This window comes from Kogia breviceps, chromosome 3, assembly GCF_026419965.1.
Source record: "Kogia breviceps isolate mKogBre1 chromosome 3, mKogBre1 haplotype 1, whole genome shotgun sequence".
Taxonomy (NCBI): domain Eukaryota; kingdom Metazoa; phylum Chordata; class Mammalia; order Artiodactyla; family Physeteridae; genus Kogia; species Kogia breviceps.
Genome location: NC_081312.1, coordinates 1,085,040 through 1,106,631, shown reverse-complemented (window position 1 = coordinate 1,106,631; position 21,592 = coordinate 1,085,040). Strand labels below are relative to the sequence as shown.

Here is a 21,592-nt window from a genome sequence, read left to right as displayed (position 1 = left end):
GGTGAGAAGGCGGGTAAATGGGTAGAGGGGGGTACGGCTGCATTAGCACCTAGGGGGCTGTGCGCATGGGTGGACAGGTGGATGGATCGGCAGCGGGGGACGGCGGGAGGGGTGGGCCTGAGGGGCCCTGCCTGCTCCCACAGAGCCCCTAGAATAGGGGCAAGGGCAGGGCAGTGGCGACATGAGCACAGCTCTGTGGGGCTGTAATTTACAGGCAGAAACCTCACCTGTCGTAAGTGTATGTAATTCAGCTACCTTTGCAGCAGATTTACGAGCTACTGCCATCATCACCGTGATCCACTTTTAGCATATTTCCATCACGCCCCCCGCGTCCCCGCCTTCCCGCTGTGGCAGCCGCTCCCCGCTGTCCCAACTCCAGCGACCACTGAAGCGCCTTCTGTCGCTCCGGATTGGCTTTCCGTGGACATCTCACGTTAGTGGGATCAGACAACGGGTGGCCTTCGTGACCGGCTTAGCACGTTTTTGAGACTTGGCCGGGCTGTAGTGTGTCAGGACTCCATTCTTTCGTGTGGCTGAAGAATATTCTGTGGCCGGACCCCATTTTGTTCAGGCGTTCACCTCTCTGTGGACACTCGGGTGGTCTCCACTGCCGTGAACACGTGTGTGCTGCCTGTGTGTTTCCGTTTCTCAGGGATAGAGTCCTAAGACAAGAATGGCTGGGTCACATGACAAGTTTATGTTCAACTCTTTAAGAAATTGCCAAACTGTTTTCCAAAGCAGCTGCACCAGTTTTCGCTCCTGCCGGTGCACTGTTTCAAGTTCCAGGGGCACCTGAGGCACCACGTATGACGTGAGGTGAGGTCCCTCGATGTGTGGCCCCAGAGAGGGGGAAGCCGAGCCTGTGTGCTCCTGCAGGGGGGTTGTTCTAATTCGGGCTGGGCCATGTGATTGGCAGGGCCCCAGCTGCTGGGCCTGGACTGGGCTGTTTATAGAAAAGCCTGACTCCCCCCAGGCCTGCTGGCTATTTATAGACCCAGGCTTGGGGGAGTTGGTGCCCCGGGCAGCGTCTGGCCCTGCAGAGCCCGCCTGAACCCCCATGGTGTCCCCTTGGCCCCCCTGAGCCTCCATCTCACACCTGCTGGCCCAGAGCCCCCGTCTCCCGCAGGAAGGGCTCGGAGCCAGCAGTCCCCGCCTGGGGCCTTCAGCACCACCCAGTGGTGGACAGAGAGAAGCGTCACCACTGCCCCGCTTTGATGTGACTCCAGCAAATCCCTCTCCAGGGCTGCTGGTGGCCGTCCTAAAGCTCAACTCCTGCATCCGGAAACAGCAAAGAAATCTCCCAGAACTCTTTTGGTCCCTCGCGCTACAATCCCGCCTCTTCCTTGTCGACACAGCCAGCCTCCCACGCCCTCACTCCCTGAAACACTCCGCACCCCTGGCCACAGGCCCCCCGTGCCAGCCCACGGTTCGCCCCATCCTCGGCCTCCTCAGCCCTCGGTGGCTTCAGAGCCTGGTACCCGGCCCTCCTGACCCTGCTCCAGCCGATTCCCAGGGCTGGTGGCCCACGGAAGGGTGGGGGGGAGGGGTGCTGCCCACCCCCACTCCGTCACTGTCATCCAGGGAGGCCTCACACCCTACTTATAACCCCTGGTGTCCCCATGTGAGAGAAGAGGGACTGGAGCACAGAGGGGCCAAGAGACCTGCCTAGGGTTGGAGCCAGGGCTCTGGCCAGGAGCCCAGGGGGCTGGAGGATGCAGGGGTGGGGGGAAGGGGGCAGGGGAGGTGGGGCAGTGCTGGGGCTTGAATCACTGAGCCTCCAGGAATCTGTGACAAGCCCAGGGTCCACTCCCTTGCTCCTGGGCAGTATCTGGTCCCCTGCCTCTGGCTTGGGAGCCCAGGGAGCTCAGTGGCTCTCTGAGCCCTGGGCAGAGGCCAGGGGACAGGCTCCAGGCCCCTCTGCACTGAGAGTCCCCCCAGGAAAGGAACCAGGGGCACTGGCTCCCAGCCCTGGGGCAGGGGCCTAATAGGACACTCCTACCCCCACAGGCCCATCCCTCGCCCCTTCTCCGACCCGTAGGGCCAGTCGTGTCCAAGCCCAAGTCCACTTGGGGTGTGTGGGTGGCAGGGCAGAGCAGGCGTTCACTCAGCTGGGAACACAGGAGCCCAGCAGACCATGGTGCACCCTCTCTGGGCACCCAGGCCCTGCGCAGGCTGGGGCAGGAGGCGGTCTGGTGGGGCCTCCTAGACACCCTGGCCCAGTGTGGTTGATGGAGCACCACTGGCGGCTCCAGTGCCCAACCACGGGACCTGACAGCACCGTCCCTTCTCCATGGACTCAGGGCCCTGAGACCCGAGGGCAGCCGGGCTCCTGGATTTAGCCCGCCTGTGATACCTGGGTGCCCAGTGCCAGACTCCGGGGCCCCTGCCCATGTGGGAGGGCGAGGGGAGGGGGGACGTTGGTGGGGGAGGCACTGTCCTCGCTCTGAGCCCACCAGAGGGCGCCCGCGCCAGTCTGGAGAACCCGGGTTCACCGCGGGGCAGGTGCGCACCCCGAGTGGGGCGCAAAGACGCACCTCCTCTTTGGCAAACCGCACTTTCGCCCTGGAGGGGACCCCCGCGGTTTCTGGAACGCCGAGGTCCTGGACCTAGCGGGGCCGGCGGGGTGGGTCGCGGCGTCCAGGCCTCGCCTCGGGGAAGGCGAGCGCGATAGCCCCCAAGAGCATTCCCAGGGCTCCCCCGGCCTGGCCGCGTGGTGGGACCCCGGAGGGCGCCGTCGGGCCTGCGCCCGTCAAGCTCTGGCCGGGCCCGCGGCCCCACCTGGCTCCCGGGGGGTTGCGGGGGCGTGACCCGGCGGCCTGGAGGTCACGGCGGCGCGTCACGGCGCCCGAGAGCCCGCCCCCGGCCCCGCCTCCCGCCCCCGGCCGGGTCCTTTTAATGGCGCGGCGCAGTGGTGCGGCGGGCTCTCCGGCGGCCCAGCGCAGAGGACGAGACGAACCAGCATGTCGGGGACCCGAGCCTCCAACGACCGGCCCCCCCACACAGGCGGCGTCAAGCGGGGGCGGCTGCAGCACGAGGCGGCGACCACCGGCTCCCGGGTGACCGTGGTGTTGGGCGCGCAGTGGGGGGACGAGGGCAAAGGCAAGGTGGTGGACCTGCTGGCCACGGACGCCGACATCATCAGCCGCTTCCAGGTGCGGGCCGGGCGCCGGGTCCCTCCCCCACCCGCCCAGTGAGCCCCCCTCCCCTCGGACCCAGACGGACCCTGTCCTCCCTGCCCTCCAGCCCTCCCGGGACACGCCTCCCCTCCCGAGACACCCCGGCCCACTCGCGCGCACACACCACCCACTCATAACCCCCTGCCACTCATGGGACCGCACGCTTCCCTCCCCCACTGCCTCCCCCAGGGACCCCGCCTTCCGCACCAGCCCCACCCCCCAGGGCAGTGGGCCAGGGGCAGAGCTATAAATACAAGTCGCTGAGTTGGGGACACCGGATCCTCAGGGGGTGGGGTGTGCCGGGGGTGTGACACTGGGCGCTGAAGTGTGGGGGGCGGGGACCCCAGATTCCCCGTGGTTTGAGGGCCACGGAGACACCCTCCCTTCCTGGTTCTGTCTGGGTCTGGGACGGGGCTGGCTGGCCACAAGGGGTCAGTGCACGCTGCGGAGGCTGAGTGCGCAGAGCCCAGAATGGGTGTGAGCAAGGCCCCTCTGAGAGGGGTGGCCCTGGAGGGTTCGCCAGGCAGAGGCAGAGGCAGAGGCCAGGGCAGGACCGCGGGCCAGGTCCTGAGGCAGGCAGAGCAGGGACAGGGGAGGGCGGAGCCTCGGACTTACGGCCGGGCGGACCCAGTGTCTGGCAGTGCCAGCCAGGAGGCCAGGCACAAGCTCTGTCTCCTGAGGGCCCAGGGCGGGGCCTCTGCCCGCTGCTGGCTGCTCTCTGCACCCCGTCTGTCCTGACTGCCACCGGGCAGTCCCTTGCGGCCCCGTGCCATGCTTGCTGCTGTGGGCTGACTCACAGCTCAGGGCACACAGGGGTCAGCTTTGGGGTGCGTGCATTGGCGCTGCCAGGTTTTGCAGCCACGGGTGGGAATGCTGCCAAAAATGAGGAAGGGATGCCCTCTGAGCTTCTCCTCCCTGGCTCTGTGGCCTCATTCCTGAGCTCCCGCCAGGTGGCCTGGGGATCCGGCGCCCCAGGGGAGACCGACATGCCGGGCTTTGGGGAAGACGCTGCCATCTGGACCACTCCTGCCTGACGCAGACAGTGGGTTCCTGGAAGGTGCTTCCTGGGGTGGTGAGAAGTCTCCTACCCTCTCTCTGCCCTAAGCCACGGCGGGCAAGTCCACTCCTCTCCCCTGGACCCTGCAGCCGGGTGCGTGGTTCATGCCCACTCCCCTCCCTCCCCAGCTCAGGGCATCCCCTCCTGGGGCCTGTCTGCTCCAGCAATGATGCCCAGGGCCCTCCGTGTGACCTGACAGCTCTGGTCAGCCTCACCCACCCGCCTGTGGCCGTCTGCCCTCCTCGAAGTGACCTCAGGGCTTTGCAGGTACCCGTGAGAGCCCTCATCTTGAAGCCATCGGGATGTCCTGGCTGTGGAGATGGTTCTGGAATGAGGCCCTCCCTGCTCTACCACCTGGGTCAGCAGGCCAGGCCCTGCCCTCTTCCATCGCTGGGACAGGACCAGCCAAGGGCAGAGCAGGCTGGAACCCCCCACCCACCTGGGGGGCCCCCTAGGCACCCTCTCCCCCACCCATGTTCTCCAGCTGACATCAGTACATTTCCACCTGCAGGCCTCTGCTCTGCAACCTGTGGGAGTAACCCCCGGCTGTCCTGGGAGCCCACTGTGGCTTCTCTCCAGCCTGCAAACAAGCCGGTGAGGTGGGGCCTCAGAGAACTTGAGCAGTTGGAATAAGTAGCACTTACGGGCCCTCACGTGGGCCACACCCGCATGGCAATGGCGCTGGGCGTCAGGGGCTGGCGCGGGGAGGGTCCAGCCCGTGCCCCGGAAAGGCTTCTTTTACTTAGAGCGTGTATGCGAGAAGCCCAGAGTCGTAACGTAACCTTCACACCGCACCTTGACCCCAGGAGCTGGTCCGAGCTCGGGAGCCAGGGGCCAGGGCAGCGGGCAGTGGAGCCACGTGCAAGGGGTGGCCTGGGCTGGGCCGGGCCCGCCTGGGCGGCTGCCTAGAAGGCTAAAACCGGCCAGCCCCAGTGGCCGGAAGGGTCCCCTGGCCTGTCGCCTGGGCCTGGGGCTGTCCTGAGTGGCAGCTGCTGCCCCCGTGGCTGCCCTGGTGCCCAGCTCTCATCTTGCCTCTGCCACCAGCGGGCCTGCCTTCCGTCTTGGCTCTGGTACAAGCGGGAAGCCCTTTGGTGGCCTTTGGCCACCTGGCTCACCTGGACTCGCTTTCCGCCTGCCCAGAGGCGGCCTGGGGCCAGAGCCACCCATGCCCCCAGCGGCCGCCCTCTTTTCTTCCCATCTCAGCGGTTGGGGGCCTGTGGTCAGCACCCCAAGACCCCCAAGACCTTCCTTAGGGTCCAGAGACTCCGGCCTTAGGCCCCTCCTGCTGTTTTCTTTGACTCTGGGACCCGTTTCCTGACAGCCTCCCCTCCCCCTGAACGGAGGGCGCGCAGCCCTGCCCTTCACCAGCAGCGGCCCTTCTGCAGCCTGGGCTGGTTCCCTTCTCTCCTCACTCCCAGCCCAGCCCCTTGGGCTCAGGGATGGCCACGCAGCCTCCCCCTCTCCTCTCTCTGGTTCAGATCCTGCCACAGCGCTGCAAGAGAGACCCCAGAGCCCATCTGTCAGCGGCCTCCCCGCGCTGGCACCTCGTGCCCCCTCTGCTGTTTGCACGGAGCGGCCGAGGGCTCCGCCCACTCCTGGGAGTCCCCGCACCTCCGCTGGGCTTCGGCTCTCCGTGTCTGCTGAGCGTCCTTCCTGCTGTTTTACATCCACCCCGCCCCCCACCCCCGTGGTCCAGATAGGAGCCTGAGAGCCCACACACCTGACCTGGCTGTCGGGCCTTGGCGCCAGCCCTCCTTCCATTCCCAGAGTTGCCTCCGTCAGCCTTTGGGCCCCCGCCCAGGACCCCGAGGCCTTTTCGCGCACTGGGCAGGGTTTCAGATTCCCCTCCTTCCAAGGGCAGTGAGACGGCCCGGCGTTTCCCTGGGAGAGCACCACCGTCAGTTCCCAGGGGCTGTGGCGATGGAAACGGCGCTCTCACTCGTTGGGGGCCGCGTCCTGCGGCTTGTTGGTGCTCTGGGTCCCCTCTCCCCGGGAGGGCGACTGGGAAATGCCTCACCTGGACCCCCAGGCTCGTCCAGGAGCCTCCGAGGGCAACAGAGAGTGGGGAAAACACCTGGTGTCGCTCCAGAAGCAGCCCCCCTTCCACACGTACACCCCCCGATGACACCGGCCCCCTGGCAGTGCTCCAGGGGGAGGCCCTCCGCAGGGTTTCCCGGTCCTTCGCAGCTGTGGGAACATGCACGTGGAGCCCACGCCCTCCGTCCTCCAGGCCTCACCCCAGTGCCTCATGGGACAGAGTAGCTCTGTTTGGGATGAGTGAATGAGTGGGTGAACGAATGAACGGCAGGAGGCTGCCAGCAGAGCGGACGCACAAGGAGCTGAGGACTGCCTGGGTGCGTGCACGCCATGCTTTCAGCCCGACCCTGGGGGTGGGGGGCAGTTCACAAAGGTCTCCAGCCGGAGAGCCGGCCCCTTGCTGCGTGCTGTGCGTGCCCGCAGCTCCTGCCCCGCCCATGGCCCCCCTCCAGGTGCGTGGGCGCAGCTTCACAGCCCGAGACATTGTCGCCCCGCCCTCAACCTCTGCTGTCTTTGTCCCCCCTTCCCTGGCCCCCAGAGAGGGTGACCCTGCAGAGGCAAGCAGGCTCAGGGCTGGTGAGACTCCCCGGTGGGTTGGCCTTGGCCCCATTCCTGTGTCCGTGAGCGAGAGAGCCCCCCTTTCTTAGATCCCTGCTGCCAGGGAGGCAGCCGGCAGGAGCACGCACCAGGGAGTTTGAGGGACCGGCCAGACCACAGGGGTGGCTTCAGCATCCCTGGGGACTCAGAGCTGTGCCTGACCTGAAGCTGCATCACGGAGGGGAGAACCTGGAGGCTGGCAGAGCCCTGAGGGTGCCCCTGGGACACAGACAAGGGGTGAGGCCAGCTCCAGCTCACTCTTGCGGGGCCCCGGGCATGGAGCTTCCAGAACCTGCCCACCCAGGGACGGGGGGGCAGAGCATCACCCGGGAGTGAAGGCCCTGCAGAGGCAGCCGGGCTGGGCCTGGGACCCGGACCAGCTCCCCCTCCAAGTGGTTTTCCAAATCAGGCCCCGCGTGGACTGCCGGCCCCCCGCCCGGCTCTCCCTGGGCCTTCAGGGCTGGAGCCTTAGGAGGGCTTGTGGGCTGTCCCTGCCCCGACCTCACCCCCTGACTGTGCAGCCAGGAGAGAGCAGACGGGGGTCTCTCTGGGGCGGTCACGGGGACCTTTGCAGAACTGCTGGGAGGTGCGCCCTGCGGGTCAGCAGACCCTGGGCTCAGCGTCCAGGGCTGGCTCACGTCCCTGGGAGCGGACTGTGACCTGATGCCTGGGCCCTGCAGCCGGCAGGGGTCATCTGCCTCCCACAGGCCCACGGTGGCCTGCGCCCGTTCCTAGGCGCTGGTGTTTACCCCAAACAAATGTGGGGTGTGCTCAGGCCAGCTGGCGTTGGCAGTGGGCACTCGAGAGCAGGGGAGGGAGGCGGGCTGTCTGGGCCCCCACAAAGGCAGGCAGAATGCGGCTGGCGGGGGGGGGGTGTCTGGCATACGGGGAGAGCATCTGCAAGCTGCCATCTGGTCTAGCCTGGGCTCTGCTGCAGACTCCCTTCTTGGGACCTCAGTTTCCCCATCTGTCAAAGGAGGCCACGCACCGCGGGCTGACCCACCTACGGTGGGAAACCTGACCCTGGGTGTGAACTCCGCAGAGAACCTTCACGTGAGGGACTCACTGCACGTGTACCGAGGCAAGGGCAGAGCCAGGACGGGGGTCTCGGGGGGTGGCACAGTTGACCCCCAAACCCGGGGCCCGTCAGTCACGGTGACTGATGGTCAAGGCCGAGCCCACCACCCTGCTCCCCCGCCCCCCACGCCTCGTCAGCACCAGCCCCCTTCCCTCCCGCAGCCCCTCTGGGGTCCCTTCCCTGTCTCCCTCCGTGGCGGCCCCCGCGGTTCACCCCCCAGCACAGTCTGCACCCAAGCCCCCCGTGGCCTGACACTGCCTGCCCGCCCTTGCTCACAGGGCGCCCCCTCCTTGGCCCCCAGGCCCGCCCATCGTGCCCTTTGCCCTGCTCCCCCGTCATTCGTTCAGAGCCTGCGCGCAGTTCCCGCAGCCAACCACCTGGCTTGGGGCACCCGGGGAGGCGGCAGGCTGGCCTCCAGCCACTGTCGGCTTTCGGGGGGGGCGGCTGAGCCGTGGGACCCGCGCAGCAGGGCCTCGGGCATGCACAGCAGCATCGCAGTGACGCCAGGAGTCAGTCAGAGGCAGACCCACCCCAGTCCTCCAACCCCCATGTCAGGCCAGACAGGCCTCCCCACGTGTGCTGGACAAGCGGAATGCTAGGGTGTCTGGGGACCCCCGTGGAAGGGGCTCCTGGCCGGGCCGTGGTGGGGCCGTCTGGCACAGATCGTGGCCGAGCCCCAGGGTGAAAGGGGTATTGTGGGTGAGGTTGGCCTCTGGCCCCACTTCTTAAATTACCCGGGGGTGCAGTGAGGTCCAGGAGGAAGAGGCCCTGGCCAGGTCTCCTGGCGCCTGGGCCCCCAGCCTGGGCCATTTTGGTGGTGGGGGGGGCGGGAGACACGTACGTTTCATCCAGCCCCAGCCTGAGGAACAGGTGCTCCTGGCGGGAGGGGGCCGCCCTCATTCAGCCCTGCCTGGAAGGGGCAAGGAGAGGCCTGGTGTGGGGGGAGCCCCACCCTGCCGGGCCCTGCGGAGGCGGGGCTGGAGCGCTCACGGCCAGCAGCCACGGCCCCTCCACGAGACTGGAGGACAGTGGGGTGTGGAGGGGTGGAGGGCGGAGCCCCCCCCCCCCCCCCCCCCCCCCCCCCCCGTGCAGAGCCTCCGCAGAGAGGCGTGTGCGCCTGCAGGAGATTCAGCTGGGAAGGTGGAGCCGGACGAGGCTCCGAGGCTCTGGGGACAGAGCGGGCCCCACAGGGCAGGCCCACGGCCTCTGGCAGCAGCCGGAATGTGCCCCTCCCCAGGCCCTGCTCACTGGCTCTGGGGGCGCACGTGCTGGGCCCCACGCTGTGCGCTAGTGGCCGGAACTGGGACTGGAGGCCGGCGCCTGGCTCCCCCGACTCAGCCCCACCAGCCTCAGAGTGGTTTTTCCCTCATTATTCTTATATGGGAGACACAGGCCCCAGGGAGGGTCCCTGCTGAGGGGGTGAGGGGCCCTGGCCCTGCTGGCCTGTGCCAGCACCCAGTCCCCTCACCCGGCCCCAGAAGGGCTGTGCTGCCTGGCCCGCCCTCTGCTTCCCTGGAGCTCGGGCTGTGTGGCAGCAACGGCCGTGGGGGCCCGAGTTTGCTTCCCGGGATGGTTGGGCCCCCTCATTCCTGCATCAGAGGACGGACCCCCAGAGGGACTCACGGGCAGGGCGGGCAGGGCTGAGTGTGTCCGCAGCTTCGGGGGCTGCACTGGCCAGCCTCCCTAGAGCATCAGCACGTGATGGTCCTGGGTGTGGGCCAGCCCCTCTCTTGGACCCAGTCCCCTGGCCAGGCCCCTTCACCCCATCCCAGGAGCAGGGCCCTAACCCAGCACCCCAGACGTGCATCAGAGCCGACCACTGGACCAGACTCCCCAAGTCCAAGCGTGGACGGCATCTCACACTCCTTGGGAGACAGGACCACCACCCCGGGCAGCCCAGAGGGGTCTCCTGAGCGCCTGCATTTAGAGCTGCCTGGAGTGAGGCCGGTTGCTGGGCAGGCCTTCCCAGGGTGGGTCCAAGCCCCCGGGCTCCTGGATGCTGAGCCAGTTTGTTTTCTGTCCGCAGGGGGGCAACAATGCTGGCCACACCGTGGTGGTGGACGGCAAGGAGTACGACTTCCACCTGCTGCCCAGCGGCATCATCAACACCAAGGCCATGTCCTTCATTGGTGAGTGCCCGCCCCGCCCCACCCCAGTCTGGGCTCCTGAGTGTGTGAGCAGGACAGACCTGGGACGTCATCCAGCCCAAGGGACCGGTGTGAGGCCTGGATGCAGCCGGAGAGCTGGGCTGGACCCCCGCCCCCCCGCGCTGCCCTGCCCAGCATGGGGAGCAGGTGCTCCTGGCCAGGAGGGAGAAACCTGCTCAGCCGGGGCCTTGGCCCTGGGCCAGGAGGTTCAAGGTCCCAGCCTCGAGGGGCAGCCCTCGCAGAGGCCTCTGATCCAGGACCTGTCCTCAGAGCCCCTCCCGGAGCCCAGGACCCCACCCAGCCTGGGCCAGAGGGAGGGAGAGTGCAGGAGGCTCCTCTGAGCGCTCAGACGCCTGCAGTGTGTGTGTACAGGCCTGTGTGCCTGGGTGTGAGTGAGCGCACGTGCGAGTGTGCATGTGTATGAGCGTGCGTGCGTAGGTGCGTGAGCGTGTGCGTGCGTGCGGGTACCGCGCATGCGTGCTCTTGTGCGTGTCCTTAAGTGCGCGAGAGCGGGGTCGGGCGTGGCCCCCGCTGCGTCGCAGGAGGCGGGCGGTCTGTGCAGGGAAGCTGTTCCTGGCCTCCCCTCGGCCCCTTCCCATCGCCTTCTGTTGCCCACCCTGCCGTGGGACACGCTCTGGCAGCTTCTGGTACTTTTCCTTCTGGCTCTTTCCACGACTGGGCAGGCCCACACTCGTGACTTATCTGCCCCGCCCCTTCGCCGGCTGGGAAGGTGGGAAGCCGGGGTGCCGCGGCAGGTGTGTGCCCAGCGGTGGCAGAGGCTCTGCCCCCAAGCGTGAGCCCAGGGACACGCGGCAGGGGGGCCGCAGGGGCAGTGGTCAGTCAGGCTGAGCTGGAGGAAAGGGTCTCCCGGAGCCTCCGCCGTGGCTGCAGACCGGGCCCCAGCAGTGGATGAGGACGGGGCAGCGAGGACGCCAGCTCACCCGGGACCCCACGCCCAGGGGCCGGGGCTTTGCTGCAGGAAGCTGCTCAGCGCCAGCCTCGGTGGCTGGGCCCCGGGCCCCTCTGGGGGGAAACGAGGCCAAGGAGGCACCGCTCCACCAGGGGGCGCTCTGCCCGGTCTCGGAGGAGCTGGGGGGCGTGGGGGGCAGCCGTCACCGGGGAGCACGGCCTAGGGCCCAGCGCGGCGGTCGGCGCGGCCAGACGGCGGCGGCGGGAAGCCGCTCAGCAAGGGCAGAGCGAGCTGGCCCACACACAGCTGCGCCTCCAGCCCGGGTCGCTCCCCCAGGCCAGGCCACGTGGTCGTTTCAGTACTCGTGGCATTTAGGTGACCTTTTGTGCGCGGCGTGGCTTGCGTCATCTCTGAGTCGCTTCCGTCTGGACCCGCGTCCTGTCTCTCTTGGCCAGTCCCGGTACTCGGGGGCCAGGCCCCTCCCAGGAAGGCAGCGGGGGGCCCTGCCCAGCTGGGCTTGGTCTTAGGGGAAGGGGCTGGCGTTGGCTTTAGCCCGGGCCCGCGGTGGCCTCGTGACCTTGGTGAGCCCCTTCTTTCCCTGGCCTCAGCCTCCGCCCTCTGTAGACCCTACTTCAGTTTTACGTGGATGGGGAAGCCTGGCTCCCCCAAGGCCCTGCTTGGGTCCCAGGAACGGCCAGAGGCTGCATTTCTCCGCACCTCCTGCTTTCCCATTTCCATGCCACTTAAATAAAACACAACAGCTTTACCGAGGTATAATTTACGTACCACGAAGGTCACTCCTGTGAGGATACAATTGTACATCCATCACGATTCAGTTCTAGAACGTTTTCCTCCCCCTGGGGAGTTTCCCCTCGCCCCTCCCACCCCACCCCCGACAACCACTGATCTGCTGTCTCTGTAAATGCTTCATGATGGCTTTTGTTTTGTTTTGACTGTTTTCTTTACCGTGATAAAATGTACATAACATAAATTTACTATCTTAGCCATTTTTAATTGTACAGTTCGGTAGCGTTAGTACATTCACGTTGTTGCGCAGCCTTCACCACCATCTGTCTGCAGAGCTGTGTCGTCCCCCTAAACGGGAACTCTGTCCCCGTTAAATACTCACTCCCCCTTTCGCCCTCCAGCCCCTGCCCCCAGCATCCTACTTCCTGTCCCTCTGAGTTTGACTTTTCTATGGACCTCATACACGTGCGTCATACACGACGTGTCCTTCAGCGTCTGGCTTATTTCACTTTGTATCCTTGAAGTTCATCTGTGTTGCCACCTGTGTCTGAATGCTCTTCCTTTTTAAGGCTGGATAGTATCCCCGTCATGTGAATGAACCACATTCTTCTGTTGAGGGACGCCTGGGTTGCTTCCCCATCTTAGCTATTTTGAACGATGCTGCAATGAACATGGGAGTGCGAGTTTCATGCTGGTTTTGTTCTTGTTTATTTTTAAAATAGGCTTTTTTTTTCTTTCTTTTTTTTTTTTGGCGGTACACGGGCCTCTCCCGTTGCGGACCACAGGCTCCGGACGCGCAGGCCCAGTGGCCATGGCTCACGGGCCCAGCCGCTCCGTAGCATGTGGGATCCTCCCGGACCGGGCACGAACCCATGTCCCCTGCATCGGCAGGCGGACTCTCAATCACTGTGCCACCAGGGAAGCCCTATTTTATTTTTTAAATTAACTTATATATTTTTGGCTGTGTTGGGTCTTCGTTGCTGCGCGCGGGCTTCCTCTAGTTGCGGCGAGTGGGGGCTACTCTTTGTTGATGTGCGCAGGCTTCTCATTGCGGTGGCTTCTCTTGTTGTGGAGCGAGGACTCTAGGTGCACGGGCTTCAGTAGTTGTGGCACGTGGGCTCTAGAGCGCAGGCTCAGTAGTTGTGGTGCGTGGGCTCAGTAGTTGTGACTTGCGGGCTCTAGAGCGCAGGCTCGGTAGTTGTGGCGCACGGGCTTAGTTGCTCCACGGCATGTGGGATCTTTCCGGACCAGAGATTGAACCCAAGTCCCCTGCATTGGCAGGCGGATTCTTAACCACTAGGCCACCAGGGAAGTCCCTGTTTTTGTTTTTAGATTTTTTTTTTAATGTGGACCACTTTTAAAGTCTTTATCGAATTTGTCAATGGTATTGCTTCTGTTTTATGTTTTGGTTTTTTGGTCATGAGGCATGTGGGATCTTAGCTCCCTGACCAGGGATTGAGCCCGCACCCCCTGCATTGGAAGGTGAAGTCTTAACCGCTGGACCGCCAGGGAAGTCCCTGTGCTGTTTTAAACGTAAGTCCCACGCGCCCGTGATACGATTCAGTCTTGTGTCTGTGCGTTGCAGGCAACGGAGTGGTTGTCCACTTACCAGGCTTGTTCGAAGAAGCAGAAAAGAATGAGAAGAAAGGTAGGTCCGCGTCCCCGCAGACCCGCCCCGCTCAGGACACGTGCATGTCCCCAGTGGCCAAGTTGCCGGGTGGCTCGCCATGTGGTTTCTCCTGAGGGCGGCGGCAGGTGAGCGGGTGGGGCGGCTTCCACGGCTGGCCGCCTGCCCGGGCCTGCTGGCTCTGCCTGTGCAGGAAGCTGGGAGCGGGCAGTCCAGAGGCCCCCAGCTCTGGCTTCAGGCCACAGCCTCGGTGTCACAGGGAAGCTTTCACGACACCGGGGACGGGTGGCACTGGGAGATAAAGACCAGGCTGTCCAGGAAGGAGCCCTGGAACCAGGAATGATGACCCTGATGTCCGGCTGGGACTGGGGACCATCGGGCCGACTGTGCGGCGGGCGGGGAAGAACGTGGTCCCTGGGGGCTGCTCAGGGGCAGGAGGCTGGCAGGCGGTGACTGAGGCCACCAGCCAGGCCTCTGGGCAAGTGGGAGCCCAGTGGTCGTTTAGAGGCAAGCTGATGACCCAGCAGCCCTGAGAGGCCGTGGAGGAAGCACAGCCTCGGCCTCAGGGCTCAGTGCAGGCAGGAAAAGAGCGAGTGGGGACCTGGCCCTGGGACGCGGGCACCGGGATGTGCCGGGACGGAGACCCCACGGGGAGACAGGCTCGCCCATGGGGACGTGCGTGGACGTCCCCCGGGGGAGGGCCCGCCACTAACCAGAGGTGACTCTGTGGCCCGTGGCCAAACACGTGCCGTGTCCGCAGGCCTGAAGGACTGGGAGAAGAGGCTCATCATCTCTGACCGGGCCCACCTCGGTAAGTCTCAGGCCCTCCCTGCCCACCTGAGAGTGACGCCCCCATCCCCACCATGGCCTGGGGCTCCCCCACGCCTTCTCCAAGGGCTTCCGGGGGTGCCAGGTCGGGATCACTGCCCCCACTGGCAGGTGGGGAGATTGAGGCCCGGGGGACCCCAGTGCGTCCCCGGAGGCCCTGTAACCGTCTGTCTCTCCCACTCGTGGTGCCCCCGCCGGCCCGGCCGGCAGTGTTCGATTTTCACCAGGCGGTGGATGGGCTCCAGGAGGTGCAGAGGCAGGCCCAGGAGGGCAAGAAGTGAGTAGCGCGCGTGCTCAGCTCGTGGCCCTCGAGTCCACGGATGGAGAGCTGGGGGCGTGTGGGGTGGGGGGCGTGCGTCCACCCGAAGCCCCCGAGGACGGTGCCCGTCGGTTCACCCCAGTCCTCCCTGGCACTGAAGCCCGAGCGAGCCGCCTCTCCCTGGGGCCTCGCCGTCCTCCCCGGCTGCCACCCCGCGGAGCGCCCATGCCGCGTCGCCTGCCGAGCCCCCCACCCCTGCTGGGATCGCCAGCCAGCCTTGACCACAGCTCTGTCACAGCACCCCGTCCTGCCCACCGGCTCTCGGTGGCCGGTCACTGCTTCTGCAGAGATGTTTATGAGAAGGTGCCAGGGACGGTTCTCAAAGCCGGGACAGGGACACACTGGGCCAGAGTGCTGCCTCCCACACACACGTGCACACGCGCCTGCACTGCCCGCGTTCACACTCCGCACACGCTCGTCCACAAGTGCACACGCATGTACACACGCGTGTACCACACACAGCCACACACATCCACAGCGGCGCACGCACGTCTACGCGCAAACGTGCACGCGCCACATGCACTCACACATGGCACACGCTCATCCACAAGTGCACACGTACGTACACACGCGTGTACCACACACAGCCACACACATCCACAGCGGCGCACGCACGTCTGCGCGCAAACGTGCACGCGCCACATGCACTCACACACGGCACACGCTCATCCACAGGCACACGCGTACGTGCGCAGGTGTACGCGCCGCACACATCCCACGCTGCACGTGCTCATACACAGGTGCGCGCACACACCCATAGGAGCACATGTGCTCACAAACATGCACACGCGCACACAGGGCTTGGGCACATGCAGGTAGCAATGCTGAGCCTGGCTGGGCCGTGGCGGGCAGAGAGTACAGGACGGGCACAGCTGGGTTCCGGTCCCGGAGCAGCAGCCTCCGTGCCAGGCGAGAGGGAAGCCAGGGCAGAAGGCAGACGGGCCGGGAGGGCACCACTGGGCACTGGGCTTCAGAGCGGGGGTAAGGGAGGGTCAGGGCTGGGACTCAGAGCCGCGTGCCCCCACCGCAGCCCCGGGTCCCTGGAAGCTGGCCACGTGAGGCGTCCTGTGGTTCTCATGGCCGTCCCAAACCCCCGGGTGCTGCTGCTGGGAGGGACCCTCACATGTCACCCAGCTCAACCTTGATTTATGGGGCTGGAAACTGAGGCCTGAGGGGCTGGCCAGGGAACCCGCATTCACAGCCTGTGGCCTGTCTTTTAGCATCGGCACCACCAGGAAGGGGATTGGACCGGCCTACTCGTCCAAGGCGGCCCGCACGGGGCTCCGCATCTGTGACCTCCTGTCGGACTTCAGCGAGTTCTCCACCCGGTACCTGACCTGCCCGTGACCCCAGGGTAGCCTGGCTGGGGAGGTGGGCGCAGGGCTCCAGGGGGCGGGGGGTCTCAGTCATTGTCGCTTCTGCAGATTCAAGAACCTGGCCCATCAGCACCAGTCCATGTTCCCCACTTTGGAAATCGACGTCGAAGGTCAACTCAAAAGGCTCAAGGTAGAGCTGGGCGCCTCAGCATCCAGGCAGACCCCGCCGACTACCCGTGCACGTTCACGCAGCGCGCCTGTCGCGTTATCACAGTTTGCCTGGGCTCGGGGGCCGCGGGCCTCCCGTGGGAAACCCCTGGCCAGCCGTGCTCACGGTCTCAGGAGGCCGGGGGCTCACTACTGGCCCGGCCCCTCGCCTCCTCTCTGAGGAAACTGCCCCAGATGCGCTGGGGGACGGAGGCCGACCCTGTCTGTCTGGGGCAGGAGCAGGCGGGAGACAGGAGGATGTCAGTGCAGAGCCCTTCTGGAAGGTTCCAGGGCTGGGACCCCAGCTCCTCCAGCCTCGTCGGGGGCTGTAAATGTGGCAGGGCGGGATGAGCGGGGATATCTGCAGACCGAGCCCCTCGCTGGGCAGGAATGTGCTGGAAAAGAGAGGCTGTGGGGGGGGGGACCAGAGCTGGGTGGACCCCCTGGTTCCTGCACCCTCCCCCTTCCCCCAGGGCTTCGCTGAGCGGATCCGACCCATGGTCCGAGACGGCGTTTACTTCATGTACGAGGCGCTGCATGGCACCCCCAAGAAAATCCTCGTGGAAGGCGCCAACGCAGCCCTCCTCGACATTGACTTTGGTACGTCCCGGCCACGTCCCCACAAACCCCGCCTTTCAGAGACAGGCGTGGTGCGGCCTCCCTCCACGGCCACGCTGCTGGCTGTGCCCGGGAAGCGTACCACCCTCGTTTCCCTGGCTTCAGCCGAGAGGGGAGAAGGGAGAAGCTGGGCTGGAGGGGAGAGAGGGAGGGAGGGAGAGAGAGACCGGCAGGGCCACAGCTGCCCCATGTGGGCCTCTGTCCACCTGGTCCCCGACCCAGGGACACGCCAGCACCGAGGCCGCAAGGCGCAGGCAGGGGAGGCACGCGCTGTCCAAACCCGAGCGACGCTCTCCTTCCCCTGCCACCCCAGCTCATACCCACCACGCCCTGTGCCAGCCACTCCCCCGGGATGGTCCCCCTGGAGACCCTGCCAAGCGGGGGGGACCCCTCGGCCCCGGTGATCTGCGGGGTGGGGGCCTGACCAGCTGTCTCACAGGGACCTACCCCTTTGTGACGTCATCCAACTGCACGGTGGGCGGCGTGTGCACCGGCCTGGGCATCCCCCCCCAGAACATAGGCGAGGTCTACGGCGTGGTTAAGGCCTACACCACACGCGTGGGCATCGGCGCCTTCCCCACCGAGCAGATCAACGTGAGTCCCAGCCCCGCGGGATCGCGTGGGCACCCGCTTGAGGGGACCGGGGAGGCTAAAGAGATGCACGGAGCTGCCGCTCCAGCCCCGTCCCGCGCCGTGTGGCCGTACACGGCGGAGCCCCTCGGCTTGGGAAGGGCACCAAGAGCTGTGTCTCCACTCCACCCTCAGGGGCACAGGCCACCTTCGTCCCTGGGGGCCTGAGCCCGCCTGGGTTTTGGTCTGAGCCACGCTAGAGCAGGGCCAGAAGCACCGCCCCCGCCCCGCCCAGCAAACTGCTCTCCAGCCTCGTGGGTGTTTCTGGAAGCTCAGGACACCGCTGGCCTTCCTCTCACCTGGCCTTGTGCCCCCATGGCCGGCGAGCACCCGAGACTCTCGTTTTGGGCCGATGTCTGAGAGCCAGAGTGGGAAGGGGCTTGAATGAGGCGCAGGGATGGGGATAGGGATCCCTGAGAAATAAACACACACCTGCCCGAGGCTCAGCTGCAGGGCCAGGTCAGTCCACCCTCACCTGCCCACGAGGCCCGGAAGGAGGCGCTGGTCAGCGCGGCCCTGCCTGTGGGGGCCTCAGCTGGGGCAGGTGTGCCGGGGACCCGGGACCGGGGAGGCAGGCGTGAGGAGGGGGTGGTCGTCAGGGGCTGCGGGAGGGTCGGAGGGGAGGGCAGAGCAGATGATGGTGAGTGCCAGGCGGCCGGGCACAGGCTCCCTTTCCCGTGGCACCGGGGCCCTCCCTGTCCCCGCGCAGGAGATCGGGGACCTGCTGCAGAGCCGCGGCCACGAGTGGGGGGTGACCACGGGCAGGAAGAGACGCTGTGGCTGGCTGGACCTGATGATCCTCAGATATGCCCACATGGTCAACGGATTCACCGCGTGAGTGGCGCTGCTGGCACGTCTGCTGCTGAGCCCAGCGGGTGCCCGTCCACCCTGGGGTCCGTCCCTGAGTCCCCAACACCATGGGAGCAGGGGAGCTGGGCGTCGGGGCTCAGGGCCACCGTATCCCCACGCAGGGGGATGTCACCCAAGGGAGACCCTTCTCCACGGCGAGGCCACAGTGGGGTGACGTGGAGGCCCAGGCAGGGCGCCTTGGAGCTGGCCCTGTGGTCAGTTCCCGCAAACCCCCAGGGTGATACTGGGCTCCTAAGAAGGGGGGCGGAACAGACCGCCATCAGGAGAAGCCACGCTTGAAGCTCGCGAGGCCCCGCAGAGAGGCCGCAGTGGGGTGCAGCCTGCGCTGGGCCTGGAGGGCAGCCGGCCGGGTTTGCAGCCCCTCGGGGGCCTCCGCAGGTCCCCCCTCTCTGGAGCCCCGCTCTGCGAGGCTGTGGACAGGAGGGTGACCCCGAGGGTGCCGGGAGCAGGAGTCCCCCTCGTCTTGAAGTGCATCCCCCTTGGGGGGCAGGGCGGCCCCCACAGGGCCCCCGAGACCGACGAGGCAGCCGGGCTGCCGTTGGTGACAGTTGTGGTTCTGGCGGCTCAGACCTTGCCCTGGGAAATGAGGGGCTTCGTGCAAACGGAGGACTTGCTGCTTCCTCCCCAGAAAGACGGGCCAGGGTGCGGGGTGCACACTTGTCACAGCGCATGGCCCACGAGTTAACCACAGCCGCGCTCGGTGTGTGTGGGCTGGCTGTCCGCGGGAGGCACAGGGACGAAGTGGCCGAGGACACGGCGTCCGTGGTCCCCGGGCCGCAGTCCTCCTGTGCAAAACGGGGAGATGCAGCCTCCCGGGGCCCCAAGGGCAACGGCCCAGCCCAGGTCAGGGCAGTGGCCCCGCGCACGGTGGCCCACGTGGGCTCGGGAAGCCCAGGGACACCCACCCAGAGACCCTTGAGGCCTGGCCGTGCCAGAGATGAGAAAAGGAAGGGGAGAAACTTGCATGAAGCCCGGGCTCCCTGGCCCTGGGCAGATGGTGCGGGAGACCCTCAGGGGTGGACGATGTCGTAGGCATCGGTGGTCTCGGCCCAGGCTCGGGGTCTCCCGGGTCAGAGCGGCGTGGACGGGCACAAGGCTCACACGCCCAGACCCTCAACGCGGCCGTGAGAAGGGTAGAAAGGACACGGCCACCAGACCGGGGTCCCCTGGGTGCTCAGGGCCAGGTGGGCCGGGCGGCTGGAGCTGGGCGCCAGCCTGGCCATAGGCGGCCTTCTCCATTCTCCTCTCGATTCCTGGCAAGTAGAGGAGAAGCGAGGGGTGGAGCCCAGGCAGGAGAAATGACGGCGTAGCTGAGCGCGCCTCGGCTTCTCGCCTGGTTTTGGACAGGCTGGCCTTAACGAAGCTGGACATCCTGGACGCCCTGGACGAGATTAAAGTCGGCATCGCGTACAAGCTCAGTGGAAAGCGGATCCCCTACTTCCCAGGTGCGAGCACGGCGGCTTTCCTGTCCTTGGCCTGTCTCGCGGGACCTGGGAACAGACGGGACCCGTGGTTTCTGGGGCCAGGGGACAGGGTGTATGTGTCAAACACGCGGGGTGAGCGCGTGTCTGCAAGACTCATCCCGCTTCTGTGTGTGGCAGGTTCTCCCCCCGATGGGAGGCCGGGCCGGGCCTCAGGGCAGCTGCCAGGCATCCATGGTCTGGCAAAGGCCCAGAGGGACCCTCAGGCGCCCGGGGTCAAGGCCCACCTCCCGGGAGCTGGGAACTCACCGGAAATAGCCCACGTCAGGTCTGGACGCTCAAAGCTCTGGGCAGATAGGAAGATGATTTTGACCTAAGAAAACATACGTTTTTGGTTAAACTCTTTAAGGTCGTAACTGGAGTTTCTGTGACCAAGCAAGCCTCCTTTCTTTGAAAAAGCGTAAAGGCAGTGCTGTTTTGCTGGGGTCACAGTTACCGGTGCATCTGCACCGGGGTCACGTGACCCCACCCTCACCAGTGGCCGCGGGCGAGCTGCCCCCCCCCCGCTACCCCGCCCCCGGCACACGTGTACACCCGCCAGCAGCGGCAGCTGTGGGAGCCCCGTGCGTCCTCTCGGCCCGTGTGCCCCGGCCCTGCGGACCCTGAGCTTCGAGAGGGCGCGGCAGGATTGTGGCGTGACCCTGTGACCCCAGGGGAGCACATCCAGGGCCCTTGCAGTGGATAGCTCCTTGCAGCGTCTTCTGATAATAAGGGGTGGTTGGTGTCTGCTGTAGCCCCGGAGTCCCCTCCAAGTGGGGTCCCTGCCCTGAGGAGGGGGGTGTAGGTCCTTTAGGACCTCTTGACACTTCAGGACCCTAGATCCCCTTAGAATTTCCAAGCGGGGGCCTCGGAGCTCCTCTGATGATCGCTGTGGAAGTTGCAGCAGAGCACGTAGTGAATCCGTGTCCAGGGTGGCGTGTCCCCTGGGCTGGAAGGGGTACAGCCAGTGTCCGAGAACCACCCCCACCCCCTGAGTAAACCAAGCAGGGCGGCTTGCCTTCCCCGCCTCTGAGCCCTGGGGCAAGCGGACCCCAGGCTGGGGGTCCCGGGCCCGTGGCCCAGCAACTGTCCACGGACCGTGGTTCACGCGTGCCCTGCGTGTCTCCAGCCAACCAGGAGATTCTGCAGAAGGTGGAGGTGGAGTATGAAATTCTGCCTGGGTGGAAAGCGGACACTACGGGTGCCAGGAAGTGGGAGGACCTGCCCCCACAGGCCCAGAGCTACATCCGGTTTGTGGAGAACCACGTTGGAGTGGCAGGTGCGTGCCCTGAGCCCTGGCTGCCCCCTCTCCCCGCCGCGCCCTGGGCTGAACCTCCCCTTTCCCTTTCAGTGAAATGGGTTGGTGTTGGCAGATCCAGAGATTCGATAATCCAGCTGTTTTAGACAAAGACAGAGCTGATGCCAGCAGGCCACGTCCACGCCAGCAGCCACAGCAGTGTTCTTTCCGCAGCCAGCAAAACCAACGCCGTAAACAAAGAGATCTGAAAACTATTTACTTTACTTTTATATTTCTCTTTAAACCTTCAACTCCACCTGCTAATTTCTACAGCAACTTTAAACATCTGAAAACCAGCGTTGGGTACATTTTTTAAAATCCTGCTATTTCAAATGAGCCGAAGCGCTCAAAACAGAGACCTTTTGTGGCACGTGAATTGTCACATGGTTGTATGCCCGGTTGGAGCAGTTTAGTAATAAATCTGACAGCCGCTGAACAGCAGTTAGCAGTGCATGGTTTGTTCTGACTTTGTCGTCGTCGTTGTGACTTTTCAACGCTGGAAGGCGCCACTTTGCCGCATCAGCAGTCTGGGTGACACACATTTCCTTTTGCTTTTTAATAAATTTATTTATTTATTTTTGGCTGCGTTGGGTCTTCGTTGCTGTGCGCGGGCTTCCTCTAGTTGCGGCAAGTGGGGGCTACTTTTCGTTGCGGTGCGCGGGCCTCTCATC

The 21,592-nt window shown here is 65.4% G+C and overlaps 1 protein-coding gene across 2 annotated transcripts; it reads left to right on the top strand.

Annotated features, from left to right (window-relative positions):
- Nucleotides 1-2,857: 2,857 nt before the first annotated feature.
- On the top strand, nucleotides 2,858-21,362 carry ADSS1 (adenylosuccinate synthase 1). Of its 2 annotated transcripts, XM_059058856.2 has the most exons (13): nucleotides 2,858-3,152; nucleotides 9,972-10,074; nucleotides 13,335-13,397; nucleotides 14,137-14,187; nucleotides 14,415-14,481; nucleotides 15,744-15,851; nucleotides 15,948-16,029; nucleotides 16,520-16,646; nucleotides 17,104-17,258; nucleotides 18,004-18,128; nucleotides 19,512-19,609; nucleotides 20,754-20,903; nucleotides 20,976-21,362. In XM_059058856.2, the coding sequence occupies exons 1-13, from the start codon at nucleotides 2,961-2,963 to the stop codon at nucleotides 21,026-21,028; spliced, it is 1,374 nt and encodes a 457-aa protein (XP_058914839.1). In that variant the 5' UTR covers nucleotides 2,858-2,960; the 3' UTR covers nucleotides 21,029-21,362. The 2 variants fall into 2 exon arrangements, with proteins under 2 accessions (XP_058914839.1, XP_066883737.1); XM_067027636.1 differs by lacking the exon at nucleotides 14,415-14,481 and having other exon boundaries at nucleotides 2,877-3,152.
- Nucleotides 21,363-21,592: the final 230 nt, after the last annotated feature.